The 19,210-nt window shown below is 37.0% G+C and overlaps 1 protein-coding gene across 2 annotated transcripts in view; it reads left to right on the forward strand.

Annotated features, from left to right (window-relative positions):
- Positions 1 to 19,210, forward strand: part of ADAMTS17 (ADAM metallopeptidase with thrombospondin type 1 motif 17) — a 523,726-nt gene that overhangs the window by 272,437 nt on the left and 232,079 nt on the right. For both annotated transcript variants that reach the window (XM_069098470.1, XM_069098471.1), the window contains 2 exons: positions 17,268 to 17,369; positions 18,365 to 18,510. In XM_069098470.1, coding sequence (XP_068954571.1) covers positions 17,268 to 17,369; positions 18,365 to 18,510 — 248 coding nt within the window. The remainder of the gene's footprint in view (positions 1 to 17,267; positions 17,370 to 18,364; positions 18,511 to 19,210) is intronic.

Raw genomic sequence — 19,210 nt, forward strand, 5'->3', positions numbered from 1 at the left:
ATGACTTACATTTGATGTTATAACAACTAGTCAGAGTTTCAGTGGTGAAGATAAGAACAGAGCTTAGGTCTCTTCGTTATAAGGCCAGTTATCTTTCCAGTAAGAAGTCTCAAAGGAGATAATCTGTAAGAGGGCAAGGAAAGAGGTCTTGAAGGAAAAGGAGGGGAAATTTTTCACAGTAATGACCTCAAAATAGTCCCACTAATTTTAAGTAAGAGAAAAAGAGGTAAACCATATTTTTATTATTTCTGAATGAGGGAAGGGTTATTACCTATACTAATAATCTAATTTACATGAAACCCAAACACTTAGTGCTTCATTTTCTTAATTGTATGGTTTTCATTGACACCCTTTTTATTCATTTTTGTGGCTTTACATTTCTGGATTTTGGTTAACCTTCATTATTTGTGTTGTACTTATCACCAATAGAACATGAGAAATTTAGGTCCTATCCAGCTGGGGATTTTTTATCCTGACAGTGTAAAACCCAGGCAAGCAAAAATATAGTAAGACTTTAAAGCCACATCTGGCCCCTACCCAGCTTTCAGAGATGTTTCAATGATGTGAGTTTGAATCATCCTGAAATATGGATGATGATAATTAATAATAATAACAATAATAATAATATAGTTAACACTTTTAGTATTTCTATATGACAGGTAGGTAGAACAATGGTCCTGGAGTAGGGAATACATGAGTTCAAATTGAGCCTCAACATTTATATCTATATGACCTTGGGAAACCACCTAACTTTGATTTGCCTCAGTTTCCTCATCTGTTAAAGTGGGAATAATAATAGTACTGACCTCAGAGAGTTGTTGTGATGATCAAATGAGATAATCATTGTAAAGTGCTTAGCACAAGGCTTGGGACATGTTGACATTATTATTCACTCATTTAATCACATCTGATTCTTTGAGACCCAGTATGGGATAGATGCTGGAATGGTTTGCCATTTCCTTCTCCAGTGGATTAAGGCAGACGGAGGTTAAGTGATTTGCCTACAGTCACCTAGTGAGTATCTGACACTAGATTTGAAAACAAGTCTTTCTGACTCCAGGCCCAGGTTTCTTTCCACCGAACCACTTTGCTGCCTCCATTAGGACATAGCAGGAGTTAAATAATATTCATTTCCTTCTTTCTACTTCAATGTTTGCAAAGCACTAACATATATTATCCCACGTGGTCCTCACAAGTCTGTGTATTATTATAATGCCCCATTTTAGAGATGAGGAAACTAGGGTTGAGAGAAATCAAATGATTTACCAGGAGTCACATAGCCAATGAGGTCCAAGGTGGGATTCAGACTCAGTCATCCTGATTCTGTCTCCTAGCTCTCTATACTACCTTAGGCTAGATGGTCTTGTATAGATCTACTTTAGGATCTTGTGAGAAATTAGAGGTTCCCTGAATGCTTCTAGATCTAACTGATTTTCACTAAAGTGACCCTGAAACCAACTTACTCATGTGCCTTCAGTATCAGCATGCACTCACGTTGAATCTCCTTGAGCACGAGAGAAAATGAATGATTTTTTTTCCAGTAGCACTTAACATTCCCCAAGAGCATCATGAGAGGTTCCAGAATAAATTTAAATTCAATTTCCAGTGATATAAACCAATTGTACCCTATAAACCAACAACTATTGATAGGTTTCATGCTAAGGTTAGTATAGATTCTTGAAGACTAAGAATAGATGAACACATGATTAATTATTGGCTATGAATCCAGACATTTTTGTACCCTTAATATTCAATTCCTTTTTCTCTAAATGCTTAATAAATATAAAGAACAATAGTTATATGGGAAGAGACATTAAATGTGCAAATGTGTGAAGATCTGGCAACTTTGCCTTGATTTCATGTACTAATTCTTCAGGGCACTGATTCTCAGCTATATAATTATTTCAGTGCATAATATGAATTTTCAACAAAATTCTCAAAATTGTTTTTAATTCAATAGTTTCAAAAAATTGTATATGTAGCTATCATATAGAACTTTTAGTGAGGAATCAGGAGTGTTATAATCCACAGATGTTGAGAATCATTGATCTTAAGACCATCCAGTCTCCTTGTCAAAACTCAGATACTGGTGTTCTGATCCATCTCAAATTTACCCAGATCTTTAGGCTACACCAAAGACTGTTTTGATGAAGGCTTTAATTGGTAGATCTCTTAGCTCTTAGTTTTGTGGGAAACCAGACTTCTTACCCTATATTATAGTCATTTAAGTCTATTTTGGAATAGAACTGAAATACTATTGAAGAAACTGCTTTTTTGTGAATTTTTTCTTTTTCCTTAAAAATTTCTGGAACTTTAAATCTATTATGAAAAAGAAAATAATAATAAATTATAACGGGGTTTCAAAACTGCCAGAGGAATAAAACTGTTGAACACATGCTGATGCTGGGAATCTACTATAAGTTTAACATTTTCTGTTTTATTTATTTTGGATTTGGAAACCAGTTAATACAGAACATGAAAACAATGAGAAAAGAATCTGGGTAGGTTGTATTTTCAGGATCCATTAGGGTAACTATAGACCACCATGACTACTGTAGAGGTAGTTTTGTTGTTTTATTCATTTTTGAGGATGGGGAGAGGAGATATAAAAGTCTGAAAGATAACTCCAGATGAAGCACACTTTCTGATGATTAGGATTCTTCCATTGACATCCCAACAGAATCACAGATTTTTGAGCTGGAATGGTCTTTGATATAATCTTGTCCAATTTAAAAATAAGACACCTGAAGAAGTCCAGAGAAATGCTGAGATTTGCCCCAGTGACTTGCCACTCGCACAAGTAGGGAATGGCAGAGCCAGAAGGCAGATCCACACGCTCCTCCTTCAGATCCAGGCAGTGCTCTTTCCGCTAGACCATTCTCACGTCTTTTATTAGGATGAGGAAGTGGCGTTTCTGGATCTGCCACCCGCAGTAGGAAATGCCAACTTGCTGCGAGTGCTTCTGATGCTAGTGTATCATATCCAGAAATCTTTCTGAGCTGGTCTTAGATTTGTGCACATTCTTTTGGCACGAGAGATTAGTGAACAACTTTTCAAAGTCCAACTGAAAATAAAAACTATTTCTTTATTTAAGTATTTGGAAAAAGCTTTGAAAAATTTTGCTGTGATCCCTGAGAATAGGCATGAGACAACTTACGGCTAGGTTAAATATTTTCATGCTGCTCACTGAACTATGTAAAAAAAAATTAACACCAAACAGTCAGCTTTAATTTTTATAACACTTCAGCTTCTCTCCCCACCCCCCTTGTATCTCTCAGATCTCATCTGCAGAATGCTTGTATTGTAAGTCTCTAAGCTGTCTACAGAAATATGAACCAAAATAAAAAAATTGGCATGTGTAGTTGGCATCACTTCCAGAAGTTATTGGCAAATATAGCTGTCTCTTATTTTAGCCAATGGTAATGTGGTATTTTTAATTCAATAAAGCATTACCCCCCCCAAAAAAAAGCCCAAATGTAAAAGTAATAAACATTTCACAGTAAATATTTGTTAGAAAAAGGAAATACACTTTAGGAAATTAGCCTACTCAATCTTTTTTATGATTACATCTTCCCCCTGCTTTCATGCTTTTCTAAAATAACAAAGTCACTTTTAAATATTTCCCTGGAGTTAATTAAACCCAGTAATTATGTCAGATGAATTAGAGGTTCACAAATCATAAAGTATACACACTTCCATGATTTTTTTACCATAATTTTGTTCTTCAAGAAGGACAGAGAAGGGGTGTTTTGAAGTCTGACAGTACCTTGTCAGTTTGTTTCTTTTTATTGTTGTTAACAGAGGTCTTAAAGGCTTTCAGTTAAAAGGCAATATAGTATGGATGTAACCTAAAATATAGGAATAAGGGGAGGGTATCTTCTGCATTCTCATCTACTTTATTACTGCCTTAAACATGTGACATTTATTTTTAAATTTGTTTCCTTTATGTGGTAACTGGTGGTAAAGACTGTGAACATATATTGAATCTCTGTCCCATTAATCCTTTCCATACCCTTTTATTTAATATAACCTGTATTTTTATTCATTATCACCCATAGCACTATCAACATTACTGTTTTCCAGGTTTCTTTCCCCAACAACAAAAAAAAATACCTATTTTAGTAAATTTGCCTATGTGTATCATCCTCAATTTTTCTTAATTCTAATCAATGTCATTCTGTCATTCATAAGTCTCTCTTTATCCTTTCCCTGATTTCATTGAGGTTTGCATCACTTATAATCAGGATCATTGTTTAGATCTAGCCAGGATAATTTCCCCCCAAGTTAAATCATCCCCTTTTTCTTACAGGCAAAAAAAAAGAGCTAGGTTAATCTGGCAAGACTTGAGGTAACTAGATTCAACCTGAAATTACACACAACTTCTTTCAGACAGTGTTGTACAGTAGTAGACTCTCACTGATGCCAGTTTTGAGAGCTGTCTTGACTGTCTCATTCTCAGCTTCTTTCCAAGGATCTGCATCCTCTCCTGATGCTGTTGTACTTTGGCAGACGGTAGTCCCATTTTTCCAAAAGTGTTTGAAAGTTTATGGCAGATTCCATCCCAGAGAGCCATCTAGGTTTTTTTGAAAGTTGACCTCTTTTGGTGTCCTTGACCTCTTGACTCTTTTTCCTGAGCAGAGCACCTGGACCCCTCAACTCTCACAGCACCGTGCGTGTGAAGACAGTCTCTGTGTCAGTGGCATGAATGCAGAGAACTCCAGCAAATCATGCAGAGCACCAAGTTTGCTTTTAAAGCTGGCACATCTGCTGAAGGGAAGGCTTTCAAATTGGAGTTGTATTTGTGGAAAATTTGGATTAGTATCTTTTTTCATCCACTTCTTGGCTTTTCCTTTTAATCTGCTTTTTGGCTTGTTTATCAGCAACACATTTTTGAGGGTTTTTACATAACCATTATCTTTCATTATTGTTTTGAATCAAAATTCTAATCCAAATTCACTGACATTAAGTAGATGCATAGTATAACTTAGCATGCTCCCAAATAATAATGACTTCTATACAAAACTCAAGGAAAATATTAAAAGGAAACTTTTTATTCAATTACCTTCAAGTACTGAATACAAATTTTATAAAAACTGAAGTTCATATATAATGAGGTTCAGAACTCTAGTGAAATGAGTACAATGCAGATTTATAAATCATTCAATAGCTAGAATCAGACAAAACTAAACAAAATCAGATAAAATAGGGAGTACATAGGGGGCTTTCTCTGGGCCCTACTACACTTAACTATTAAGAGGAAACTGCTTAGTTCCAATTTTTCTCATTACCATTTTGTTATCCCCTTACCCCCTCACTAACCTTATCTTAGCAATGTTGAAAGTGATGACATTTAAACTTATAGATTACCTCTTATATATATTATGTTTATAATATATAATATTTATACATAAATATATATTTATATATAATTATATATATAAACATACATCACATGTTTAAGGCAGTAAATATATATTTTTATATATACCTATAAAAAACCAGATAGATTACCTTTCAAGCTACAGATTTGATAAATATTTATTGAGCACTGTTTTGTAAAATTGAGGCAATATAGCATTGTGGATTAGGTGCTGGGCTTAGAGTCAATGATACCTGTCTTCAAATCCTTACTCTAACACCCACTATATGGAGGTCATTAACCTCTTCATGTTTTAAGCATTTCCCTCAGACTTATCTATGAAATCATTGACATGTTGGAATCTGTGTCAGTGGGGGTAGACTGACTGATTGAAGGGAATTACCATACCACAGATCATTCAAGTATAGTGTGATGAAATCATATATCCTTTAGGTACATTTGTTATTCAGTCACCCCAGTCAGGTCTGACTCATCACCCCATTTGGGGTTTTCTGGATACTGGAGTGGTTTGCCATTTCCTTCCACAGCTCATTTTACAGAGGAGGAAACTGAAGCAAACAGGGTTAAGTGATGTGTCCAGAGTCCCATAGCTAGTAAGTGTCTGAGAGCGGATTTGAACTCAGATCTTCCTATCTCTAGGCCTGGGTGCTCTATCCACTGCGCCACCTAGCTGCCCACTGGGCACATACACTAGTCCAATCAAGAGAAAATATGAGACAGATTCACCATAAGCTAGCTGGTGGTAGAAGATGGAAGTAATTTAAGCAGTGTGAGAAAGAAGCATTCCACTAACATCTCTAGAGTGGGAGGGTACAGACTGTGGGACCTGGACATACACAGACAAGGTTTCATAAGTATGCAGGCACCTTGGCACAAAAGTTGTTTTTCAGTTCTAATGTAATCAGCTACAACACTGTGATGGTGTTTTACAAATGAACTACCTATTAGAGAGCTAATCCCTCAAGGAAGGTAACAATGTTCCTCCTCTGGAGAATAGCAGAAGTACAGAAGGTGATCGGTAGAGTCACCAAGGACAATAAAGGTTTGCAAAGATATAATGGTGGCCACCAGAAGTTGGGAATGAACAGAAAGCAATGGGGAGGAGAAAATCCCAGTCTCCACCCCTGTTGATACCCTACCTAGGGCCATATTGTAGTGCTTTGGGGAGTCCAAAACCAAAAGTTCTCAGGTTTCACCTGTTTGGGAGCAATGAACCTAAGAAGTCCTAAAAGTATACCCACTGACAAAGGCTTTTCTTAGAAATTTCCATGACTTTCTGGTAATTTTTAGCTTTTAAAAATATATAATTTTTTTTCTTTTTTTGGAGGGCAATTGGGGTTAAGTGACTTGCCCAAGGTCACATGACTAGTAAGTGTTAAGTGTCTGAGGCTGCATTTGAACTCAGGTCCTCCTGACTCCAGGGCCGGTTAGGTGCCCCATAAATATACAATTAAAAAAAAAAACTAACAGCAACTTTTTGCTGCTTCTTTGTAAGAATCATATTTCTTTCTTCTTGCGTATCTCTTATTCTTCTATTTCCTAAAGCACAAGTTCAACTCCCCATCTTCTGCAGGAAGCCTTTCCCAACTCCTCTTCATTCTAGTGCCTTTCCTCTTTTCCCTATTTCTTATTTATCCTATACATAGCTTGTATGTACATTGCTTGTTGTTTCTTACTTTACATAGTAACCTCTTCAGGGCAGAGATTCTCTTTGGCCTCTTTTTGTATTCCCAACATTTAGCACATTACCTGGCATATAGTAGAGACCATAGATATACTGACTGACTATCATGATTCACTGGAAACATTTAAAAATTTTAATAAATAGATGATACTTTTAAAATATTCTCTCCAACACTGGTCATAAGAAGCCTTGAATCCAGCCACCTGGGGGAGTATAGTAGAAAAGAATATTAAATTGAAATTGCTATGTGTTACTTGGGATTAGAATCTTCCTTCACCATGCTACCATGGCATTACCATTGACATTCTTAACCTTGGTACCCACCCCTGACAAGGACTGTAATGGAAAGAATGGGAGATTCAAGTGAATGTCTTGCTCCCATACTCTCCAGGACCTTCCCAGTAACTATTTCTGTGAATCCTTGCTTTGATGAACCTAAGAACAAAGGACTCAATTAATAGTTACTTGCCCTATTCTGTGGTTAGTAAACCTAATTTCTCCTCATCTTGGTTCAAAGCCACTGCATATCAATGTGTACTGAGGGAAAGGCCCCTTTGTCCTGATGGAACAGATACAAATGCGCGCACACACACACACATACATAAATATATATATATATTCTATAAATATATGTATAATACAAGATGATAATACAAATATATACATAATACATGTAATATGCATTTATATATTCCATAAACATATGTATAATACATAAATATATGTATAATATAATGAATACACACAAATACATATATGCATATATGATGTGTGACCATAATAGATATAATTCTAGTGATAACAGATTGAAAACAAACACATTTTAAAATCTATGAGAAGAAATTGGGAAGGCATGTAGTTTGATGTCTCACAAGGTTTACATAGAATCCTAGGTCTAGAATAAAGTTAGTAAATTAAGTCCATTTCAGAAGATTTGCCTTTTTCTTTACTAATTACACAGAAGTTCTACTCCTGGATAACCACCCAATGATTCTCTTTCTGGCATTTATATTTATTATTTATGAGGGTGATGAGCAAGATAAACATCTGAACTAGGGCTTACCTGTTACTGCCTAATGAGACCAGGTCATAAAATCATAGCATTAGCAATTACCAGAGGTTGACTAGTACCTCCTGCCACTAGGTAGGACTATAATCATACTTTTATCCATAATCATGTGCTTGTCTGGTTTTCCTTGACAATTTTTCAGATAGGATCTTGTAATGTATTCACTTATTTCACTGGGAAAGATTTCCTAATGGAAACAATTGGATGTTGCTAAAATTGACTCTTTTTCTATTTAATTAAGAAGCCTTGTCATTTGAAGGTCTCTAAGCACATCAGTATGTCATGATGAAAATTTTGAAGGCAATTATTGTTGGTCCTGTTCACATCTATATAGAGATTTTTAAAACTACAGAATGTATGTGTATATGCATATATGTATATATCTGATATATATATATATATGCATATGTAATTTCTTTAATAGAGACATATTGATTTTTACAGTCACACAAAATAAGAACAAGAATGGAACCCATTTTCTTCACATAGTATCCTGCTATATTTTATGAGAAAGTAGAATCTAAATCAGGAACCATGCAAAGTTTAAGAATTATAACTAAAACAAATCAAGTAGCACTCCCACCATTTTCATTCCAAGAGTATCTGGTCACAGACTTTTATGCTAAATAGACCACATATAGAGACTTGAAGTGCCATTCCTAAGGAATGACTTGTGGACTTGGCAAATTATAGAAGAGAGCATTGTACAGCAGTATTAATCACTTCATCTGGCTTGTATTTCTGGAGATTCCAATGAACTGCTCACTTCCTGAAGAACTCTTGAGATCACCACCATATGGCCTCATTATTACATATTATTGTGTATTTCCTTTTCCTGTGGAAGTTGTAGCATTAGTTAGCAGCCCTGGAGCATATTATATTGAAGCAAATGTAATCATGTTTTTAAAAAATAATTACTCAGAACAACACAGTGAAGTTTACTGTTGTAATAATCCTATTCTTCAGCTGTAGACATTCTTTCATTAGCAGCACAAAAGCTTTGCTCCAAGCCCATATAAAAGCAAAGTGAGCAACATAGCTAGAATTTGATCACAAAAGCTCTGATCAAGTTCTCTTCTTTTTCTCTTCTTGCTCCTCTTTTCTACTAACAAACTGTTTAAAAATAAATATCATTAGTGTAAAAGATATTATGGTAAAACCCAAATACTCTTTTTATGTTTTTTATCTTGCTATCTCATCAAATTCCACTACCAATTATTCCCTGTATAAAGATGACTCCCATATCTGTATCTCTAACCCCAAGTTCTTGAAAGAGCTCCAGATCAGCATTCTTAGATCTTTCTAAAAGTGTATTGGTTCTTTAAACCCAGTACAAAGTAAACTGACAACCTCAAACTCCACCCCCCACCAGTTGCTCCTTTTCCTGACTTCCCTGTGTATGTCAGTGTCATCACCAATGTCTTTGATTTGCCTTGAAACCTCAGAGTCATCTTTGACTTTTCCTTTATCTCCTCTCTCACATACACTCAGTTGCTATGTCTTGCTTACTGCTTCTAAAGTATTACTTATTTCTTGAGGTTCTTTTCCCCCGCCATTCCCATCACTGTGATTCTAGTTTAGACTCTTTTTACCTCGTCTGGACTACTACAATAACTTCCTAACTAATCTCTATGTCTATTCTTCTTCACCACTCCCCCTATCTATTCTGCACCCTATTGCCACATTCATCTTTATAAAACATTGCTTTGTTCATAAATCATTCAAACAACAAGGATTTATTAAGTACCTACCTACTGTGTGCTAGACACTATGCTGGATACTGGGGATACAAATACAAAGGATAAAAAAATTCCTATCCATTAGGAGCTTACCTTCTCAAAGGAAAGACAAATATACCTATATGTACATATAGAAAAAATATATAAATGTATAATATATAAATGAATTCTAGAAATACATATGTATGTTTCGTACACAGACACACATATATAGGGTAATTTAATACCAATTTGTTTGGGAGGGAGGAGTTAGGGAGATCCAGAAAGGCTTCATTTAAAGGATGGTGCTTGAACTGAGTCTTCAAGGAAGAAAGGCACTCTGAAGTATAGCCAAGGAGGGAAGACACCCTGGGCATGTTGGAGTGGCCAGTGTAGAAGCACAGAGATAGGACTGGAACTCAAGTTTGACTGGATAATAGTGTGCAGAAAGGGTACAATGTTATAGTAAAGTTGGAAACAGATTGGAGCCCAGTTGTTTAGGGAATTAAACAGTAAGAGACAAGAATTTATATTTGATTCCAGAAGCAATAGGAAGTGACTGGAATTTATTGAATATGGGAACCATGTGGTTGGATTGGTGCTTAAGGAAAATTACTTTGCCAGAAATATATAGTAAGGACTAGAGTGGTAAGAGACTTGAAGTAGGGAGACTAATTGGGAGGCAGTTGTATTAATCTAAGCTAGAAGTGATGATGGCTGTGAACTGAGGGTAGCTGTGTGAGTGTAGAGAAGAAGCCATATGTGACAGATGTAGAGACAGCAAGATACGGCAACTGATTGGATATGTGGGATGAGGGAGAATGAAGACAATCAATTCTTTTCCTCATTTTGTTCAGAAATCCTTACTTTTACCCAACTTTCATATAACCTACCAAATCAAGCCTATCTCCCACTATTCTCCTTTGCACATACCATATTCCAGACAAACTGGATTACTTGCTAGTCAACCTGAGTATCCCTAGCTACATGCTTTTGCTCACATTTTCTCCTCTGCCTGAAGTACATATTCTTCTAGTTGTATCTTTCCAAATACCTATCCTTTAAGACACAGCACAAATACTATCTCTAAGAAATCTGCCTTGGAGACTAATAGTAATCATTTCCTCCTTTGAATTCCCAATGTACTATGTGAACTCTGACCTAACTATCATTCCATCTGATGTCTCTGTCTCTCTCTCTGTGTCTCTCTGTCTCTGTCTCTCTCTCTCTCTCTGTCTCTGTCTGTCTGTCTGTCTGTCTCTTTAAAATTATTTCTTTATTTATTTTTAGTTTTCAACATTAATTTCCACAAGATTTTGAGCTACAAATTTTTCTCCCCATCTTTTCCCTTCCCCCAGCCCAAAATAGCAAGCCTACTAAATACCTCTTCCCCCAATCTGTTCTCTCTTATATCTTCCCAGATCACCCCCTCTAAATTTCTAGTAGGACAAGATGGATTTCTATACCCCAGTGCCTGTATATCTTACTTCCCAGTTGCATTTAAAAAAACAATTTTTTTAAATATTTGTTTTTAAAATTTTGAGTTCCATATTTTTTCTTCTTCCCTCCTCACCCGCGCTCACTGGGAATATAAGCAATTCAATAGAGGTTGTATGTGTGTAGTTACCCAAATCATTTCCATAGTTGTTATATTGTGAAAGATTATATTTCCCTCCATCCTATCCCATCCCCCACTTATTCTATTTTCTCCTTTGATCCTATCCCTTTTCAAAAATATTTGCTTCTAACTACCCTATCCCCCAATCTGCCCACCCTTCTATCATACCCCCTCTTATTCCCTACCCACTTATTTTCCTGTAGGGTAAGATACCTAATTGAGTCTGTATGTTATTCCATCCCTAAACCAAATTCAATTGTCCCATTCCCTTTCACCTTCCTGCTCTTCCCCCCAATTGTAACAGTTTTCTCTTACCTCTTTTATATGAGATAATTTACCCTAATCTCCCTAATCTATCTGTCCCTTTCTCCATCTCCCAAAGAATTCCCCTCTCACATCTTAATTCTGTTTTTTAGATATCATCCCTTCATATTCAACTCATCCTGTGCCCTCTAAGTATACATGTACACACATATACACACACTCACATATGTATTTATACACCCATACACCCTCCTATATATACCTATATATTCCCTTAAACTATCCTCATACTGAGAAAAATCTCATGAGTTACATTTATCATTTTTCCATGTAAGAATGTAAATAGTTCAACTTTAATAAATTCTTTATGATTTCTTTTTCCTGTTTACCTTCTCATGCTTCTCTTGCTTCTTGTATTTGAAAGTCAAATTTTCTATTCAGCTCTGGTTTTTTCATCAAGAATGCTTGAAAATCCTCTATTTAATTGAATGACCATATTTTCCCCTGAAACATTATATTCAGTTTTGCTGGATAGGTGATTCTGGTTTTAGTCCTAACTCCTTTGACCTCTGGAATATCATATTCTAAGCCCTTTGGTCCCTTAACGTAGAGGCTGCTAGGTCTTGTGTTATCCTGATTGTTTTTGCACAATGCGCAAATTGTTTCTTCCTGACTACTTGCAGTATTTTCTCCTTGCCTAGGGAACTCTGGAATTTGGCTGTGATATTTCTAGGAGTTTTCTTTTTGGGATCTTTTTCAAGAGGTGATCAGTGATTCTTTTCAATTTCTATTTTGTCATCTGGTTCTAGAATATCAGGGCAATTTTGCTTGATAATTTCTTGAAAGATGGTGTCTACTTTCTTTTTTATATCATGGCTTTCAAGTAGTCCATTAGTTTTTAAATTGTCTCTCCTGGATCTATTTTCTAGGTCAGTGGTTTTTCCAATGAGATATTTCACATTGCCTTCTATTTTTTCATTTGTCTGGATCAGTTTTATAGTATCTTGATTTCTCATAAAGTCTTTAGCTTCCAATTGCTCCAATCTAATTTTGAAGGAATTATTCTCTTCAGTGAGTTTTTGAAATTCCTTTTCCATCTGGGCAATTCAGCTTTTTAAGGCATTCTTCTCCTCAGTGGCTTTTTGGACCTCTTTTGCCATTTGATTTAGTCTATTTTTTAAGGTATTATTTTCTTCAGTGTATTTTTGGGTCTCCTTTAGCAGGCTGTCTCATTTTTCATGATTTTCTTGCATCACACTCATTTCTCTTCCCAATTTTTCCTCTGCTTCTCTTACTTGTTTTTCAAAATCCTTCTTGAGCTCCTCCATGGCCTGTAATCCATTCATATTTTTCTTGGAAGCTTTTGACGCAGGAGTTCTGACTTTGTTTTCTTCCTCCCACTCCATGCCTTGATCCTTTTTGTCCCCAAAAAGGGATTCTATGGTCTGTTTGTGCTTCCTCAGCTTGCTAATATTGACAGCCAATTACTTGACTTTTGAACTCTTTGACACGGTAGAACTTTGCTTCCAGAATGGAGAGAGCTTTGTCCCAAATTGCTGGGGTTTTCACAGCTGCCAGAGCTATTAGAAGGGTGCTCTCTTTACAGCCCCCACAAGCTCTGGCACCTGGCCACACACCACAGGACCATCACCCAAGACTGCTATCCATATCCAAGCAGGTTAAAGCAAGAGTGATTACCCTCTGAATGGTTACTTGGTCCCGCTACAATCTGCAGGCCAGGAGCTCCTGAGGCGGCCACGCAATGGCTGCACAGCCATTGTGCCTCCACCACTTCTTGCCCAGGGACAGGGGTTGGACGGCGCTCTTCCATCCCCCTGTTTCAACAGGGTTCCCCACTGACCTTTTATTTTGTCTTTGGCATTTATGGTTTGAGAAGTCTGGAAAAAAACCATGGCTGCTGGTGATTCATTCTCTTGAAGTCTGCTCTGGCTGCCACTGGTTGGGTCCACCCTGGGCCAAGAAACAGGCAGCTCACGTGGGGCTTTGCTTGGCTCTCAGCATGCTTCAATAGACCTTTCCTGTCAGCCTGCCGGGCTGTCCTCAGTGGGAGATTTCTTTCTTTCTGTCACTTTTTGGGTTCTGGGGCTTTAAAATTTGTTCAGAGTAATTTTTTTACAGGTATTAGAAGTGGTTGGAGCTGGAGCTGGAGCCCATGCCAAGTTTATGCTTCTACTCCGCTATCATGGCTCCACCCCTGATGTCTCTCTTAATGCTTTCACTTATTTGTGTCTATAACTTCTTCATGGGACCAGAGACACCCTCTAGCAATTAGCTCAAGAATGTTTCATGGCATAGAGGAAAGAACATGGAAGGAAGTCAGAAAATGATGCAGATAGAAGTTATATTCATGTGCCACTTTCAGCTTTGCAAAACACTATACATTTGATTCTCACAAAAACCCTATGAGACAGGTGTTATTATTATGTTCATTTCATGTTTATTTTCATTCATTTCAAAAGGTTAACTGACAGGCCCAAGGATATACAGATAGTATTGGAATTAGGATTTTGAACCCTGTTCTTCATAGCTCCAGGTTCTGAGGCTCTGCTATTTACTAACAGCATGACCTTGCACATTGCTTAATTTTTCTGATCATTTGCTTCTTCATCTGTAAAATGGGGTTAAGAATATCATCTTGGTCTATCACACAGGTTTTCTTGGAGAATCAGATGAGATAATGCAAATGAAAATTCTTTGCTATGGCAAAGCATTATATAAATGCAAGCCATCATCAGCGAATAAACTGTTTAACACTTATTCCTATCTGTTTTGATCTGTCCTAATTATTGGGCATTAGAGCCATATAAATACACATATGTATTATTTGGCAATTCTTGATTTCTTTCACATACATGTGTGCACACACATAAATGCAGATTATATTATCAAAATACCACAAAGTCCATGTGTGCTGAAACAAACTGTTTCCCAAGTTACAATAAATCTTTACAAGACTCCCTGGCATAGCAAGTGAGACTCTCATCTCTTTATTGTAATGTTGATATGTGAACAATAATAGGAGAATATACAATTTGACACATATAATATTCCATTCAAAACTTCAACTTCCTTAGGATGATCAGTACAGACACTTCTGACAAATGGAATAGATCTAAGTCTCTCTCTAACTCTTTTCACCCTCTGTTGCTCAACTTTTCCTTCTATTTTTGGTCTCTAAAATGTCTTAGTGTTTTTGGCTTTTGAAAAGCAAGAGTTGCAAATCCATCTTATGCAACTATGCACATGTTTAAAATTACTTGAGAGTGTTCCATTGACTATGCCCAAAAGACTATAAAACTGTGTATACTCTTTGATCCAGCAATACCACTGCTAGGTCTAGATCTCAAAGACATCCAAAAAAGAGGGGAAAAGATCTAGTTGTACAAAAGTATCTATAACCACTCTTTTTATGGTGACTAAGAATTGGAAATCAAAGGGATGGCCATCAATTGAGAATGGTTAAATAAGTTGTGTGTGGTATATGATTATAATGAAATACTATTGTGCTATAAGAAATGACAAGCAGGATGATTTCACAAAAACATGAAAAGACTTACATGAACTGATGCATAGTGAAGTGAACAGAACCAGTAGAATGTTGTACACAGCAACAGCAATATTGTTACGTGAAGAACTGTGAATGACTTAGCTATTCTCAGCAATACAATGATCTGACAATTCCAAAGAACTAAAAATTAAACAGACTGCCACCAGAGAAAGAACTGATATTGATTAAATACCGATTGAAGTATATTATTTTTCATTTTTGTAGCACCAGTGCAATATTCACAGTGTTGACAGCAACTGTGAATGTGCCCTCATAGTGCTCAATCACAAAATATAACAGATTCTCCATATATAAGACAGAATCAAAACACTTATTTTGGGCACCAGAAAACCAAATTCCAAAACCAGAAAGCTGAATCCATCATAGTAGCAAAGAAGTTAATACACCATAACAGCACAGAGAGCCACACCATCCTTTAGCCTTCCCACAAACAAACATTTACTCACAAGTCTAGCTGTCTGCCTGGATGTGTTCTCTCCTCTCTCCCTCTCTCATTGCTCTGACTCCCAGCTTCCTGTGGGCTCTGCTCCACCCTTCAGCAAACTCCTTCTACCACAGGTTCCATGTGATTACATTCAGCTTATTAGGGGGCAGGGAAGATCTTCAAATTACCATTACCATTACAATTTTTTTTTATTTAAGTCTTCTTGTACAAAATGACTAATATGAAAATGTTTTACATACTTGCACATGTATAATCAATATCTGATTGCTTACCATCTTAGGGAGTGGGGAGGGCAGGGAAAGAGGGAGGGATAGAATTGGAACTCAAGACTTTAAATAAAATTTTTTTAAAGCATTCCATTGAACATATTCAAGCTTAAGAGTTGGGGTGAACACTTTTGAAACTGTACTTGATTGTTCTGTACAAGGAACTTTAATGCTTACTTTCTTAAGAGGATTGGTCTTGGGGCGGCCAGGTAGCACAGTGAGTAAGAGCACTGGCCCCAGTGTTGGGATAACCTGGGGGATTGAATCTGGGCTCAGACACTTACCACCCACCCAGAAACACCTGGCTGTGTAACCTTGAGCAAGTTACTTAACCCCAATTGCTTAGGGGCAGCCAGGTGGCTCAGCAAGTAAGAGAACTGGCCCCAGTGTCAGGATGACCTGGGGATCGAATCCTGGGCTCAGATACTCAGCACCACACCCAGAAATAACTGGCTGTGTAACCCTGAGCAAGTTACTTAACCCCAGTTGCTTAAAAAAAAAGAGGATTGGTCTGCCTACTCATCCATTACCTTGTGTGCATACTAGAAAGTTAGCTTTTTTCACTAATGCCTTAAATTAGCCATGCTTGATTTGATGTATTGAACGAGTTGTATCTTTGACTCATTCCATAGAAAATTTAGGAGCATATGGGTGTCTGTATGTTTTATCTATATAGACATTGGTTCGACATTAAAGCTTTTCTGCTTTTCTTTGAGTAATTTGGAAAACCCAAAGGTACTGGAACATGCCCCAAGTCAGAGAGTGAGTTCTTACACATCCTGAATTTGAGGATTCATTTTAATTATACGTTTTTTGACTTCCCGATAGCTGACATGTCATGTCAGTTCAGCTAATTCTATTTGGCATAATTCTTGCAAAGGGTTTGGAGTGAGAGAGAGTTGAACTTTTGACTATATATACTTATATAGTCTATATGTATATAGACTATATATACTTATATAGACATATATGTATAATATATGTAAATGCTTATGTTTCCCTATTAAAAGCACTATACTTATAATTTATTTGCATATAAAATGATTCAGATTTTCTTTCTTTCCCTATTCTCCCATTTTAAATTGCAAATATTTAGTCCTAAAGAGCAATTGAAAAGAAGTTAACTTTTCTGACTCTATTTACAATTCAGAACTTGGATAACAATATCCGTAAATTTCATATTGGCCTTGGAAATAACTAAAAATAATTGTTTCCTTTCCCTTTACAATTGCAGCATTTGATGTGTGCAGGGCTGTGGTGTCTTGTGGAAGGGGATACATCTTGCAAAACTAAGCTGGACCCTCCTCTGGATGGCACTGAGTGTGGGGCAGACAAGGTAATTACTTACTCCAAACAGCTATCTTTTAAGTCTTCCATGAAACTGGATTCCTCTGCAAATGGCAATTCTTCAGAATCCTAAGGATTGGTTTCTGTTCTGATAAAGTCCCCTTCTGATAAAGCATCTCAGAGGGAAACTGTAGGAGAGTCCTTATTGAGAAAAACCAGTTTTCAAAACTGTTTTCTGTTTCTTTCCATTTCCCATGACCCTGGTCCTATAATTCTCTTAAAAAAAAGAATAAAAATAACATTTTTTGTTTTATAATGCCCCCACCATGGTCTGACAGAAGAAGAATGATTTGCCTTTCCTTTGGAATGTTGGACTTAACTTATTGGTGGAGATATCTAAAGCTAGAATCCATTCAGCAAGTATTTATTAAGCACCTACGAAAGGCAAGACAGAAGCAGCTAGATGGTACCAATGAATAGAGCACTGGGCCTGGAGTCGGGTAGAACTGAATTCAAATGTGGCCTCAGACACTTGACCTCAGGCAAGTCACTTAACTTTTTTTTTGCCTTAATCCACAGGAGAAGGATATGGCAAACCATTCTAGTATCTTTGCAAAGAAAACCCCACAAATATCGACAGACTATGTTCCACAGGGTCACAGAGTTGGGTACTACCGAGCAAACAACAACATTGGCAAGACAGTATGATGGCCTAATTTCCTTCATTTGATGGTGACTTCTCTACCTTCCCTTTATCCCCAGCTTCTGGGAAAGTTAAACCATTAACACACTCAAAAGACTGGAAAGTTTGATTTTAAAGAACCCTGCCGACAACTTCACAATTAGTATTATCCTGTAAATGACCATTTTATAGCCTCTGTAAACTGAGAGATACCAGAACTGTCCCATCCCCACTGCCATAAGGACAAACACAACTTATCCAAGGACATTTTTCCCTTCTCCTTGTCCAGTATTGTAACCTGAAGGGTACTTCTCCAAGATCGCCTTACTCAGTGAACATACATTCACCCTGCTTCATTTCAGTGGTGTCGAGCTGGGGAGTGTGTCAGTAAAACTCCTATCCCAGAGCATGTGGATGGAGACTGGAGTACGTGGAGCCCTTGGAGCATGTGCAGTAGGACATGTGGGACCGGAGCCCGGTTCAGACAAAGGAAATGTGACAATCCCCCGTGAGTACCTTCTTGCCCAATGACATTCACCATGATTTCCATTCATCCCTTGCTTAAGCACTGCTAGGTTTAAGGTGCTCTGATGGGCCCTAGGGACAAAAAGATAAAGTGAAAAATGAGAAAGCTCAAAATGGCATAGCCTCTTGTCCAAAGCTACTTGTATTCTAAAGTAGCAACTGCTTCTTACCACAAGGGGCAACGAGGAGAAGTTCAGTTCTCCTTGTCAGTCACGTGGCTCCCAGATCTAGATGTCTAGTCCTAATCTAATGGGTTCAGTTATCATTTCCATGCAAATTTCTTTAGTACCTGCTTTCTTGCCCCAGCCTGAACTTCAGTCCCATGTTTTCAGTTCTCTAAGCATCTCTAAGCCAATATATGTAAAACAGACACTCATTATATTTCCTCTCAAATCCTTTCCTTCTCCCAACATCTTCGTTTCTTTTGAGGACATATATCATTTCAGTCATTCATATTTGCAAAATCTGTCATTTTGTTAACTCATCTCATTTCCTTTAGTATCCCTCACCTTGACTTACCAACAAGACTTCAATCAATAAATCAACAGGCTTTTATTGAGTCTTAATATGTGCCAGGCTCTTTAAGCCCATGGTGATACAAAGACAAAGCAAAGTTATCTCTCCCATTCTAATAGGGGAAATAACATAAATAAATCAGACCATATAGGATAAAAGCAGAATAG

The sequence above is a fragment of the Petaurus breviceps genome, unplaced genomic scaffold (assembly GCF_028583685.1).
Source record: "Petaurus breviceps papuanus isolate PSGF00001 unplaced genomic scaffold, PetGlider_PUasm1.0 37, whole genome shotgun sequence".
Lineage (NCBI taxonomy): Eukaryota > Metazoa > Chordata > Mammalia > Diprotodontia > Petauridae > Petaurus > Petaurus breviceps.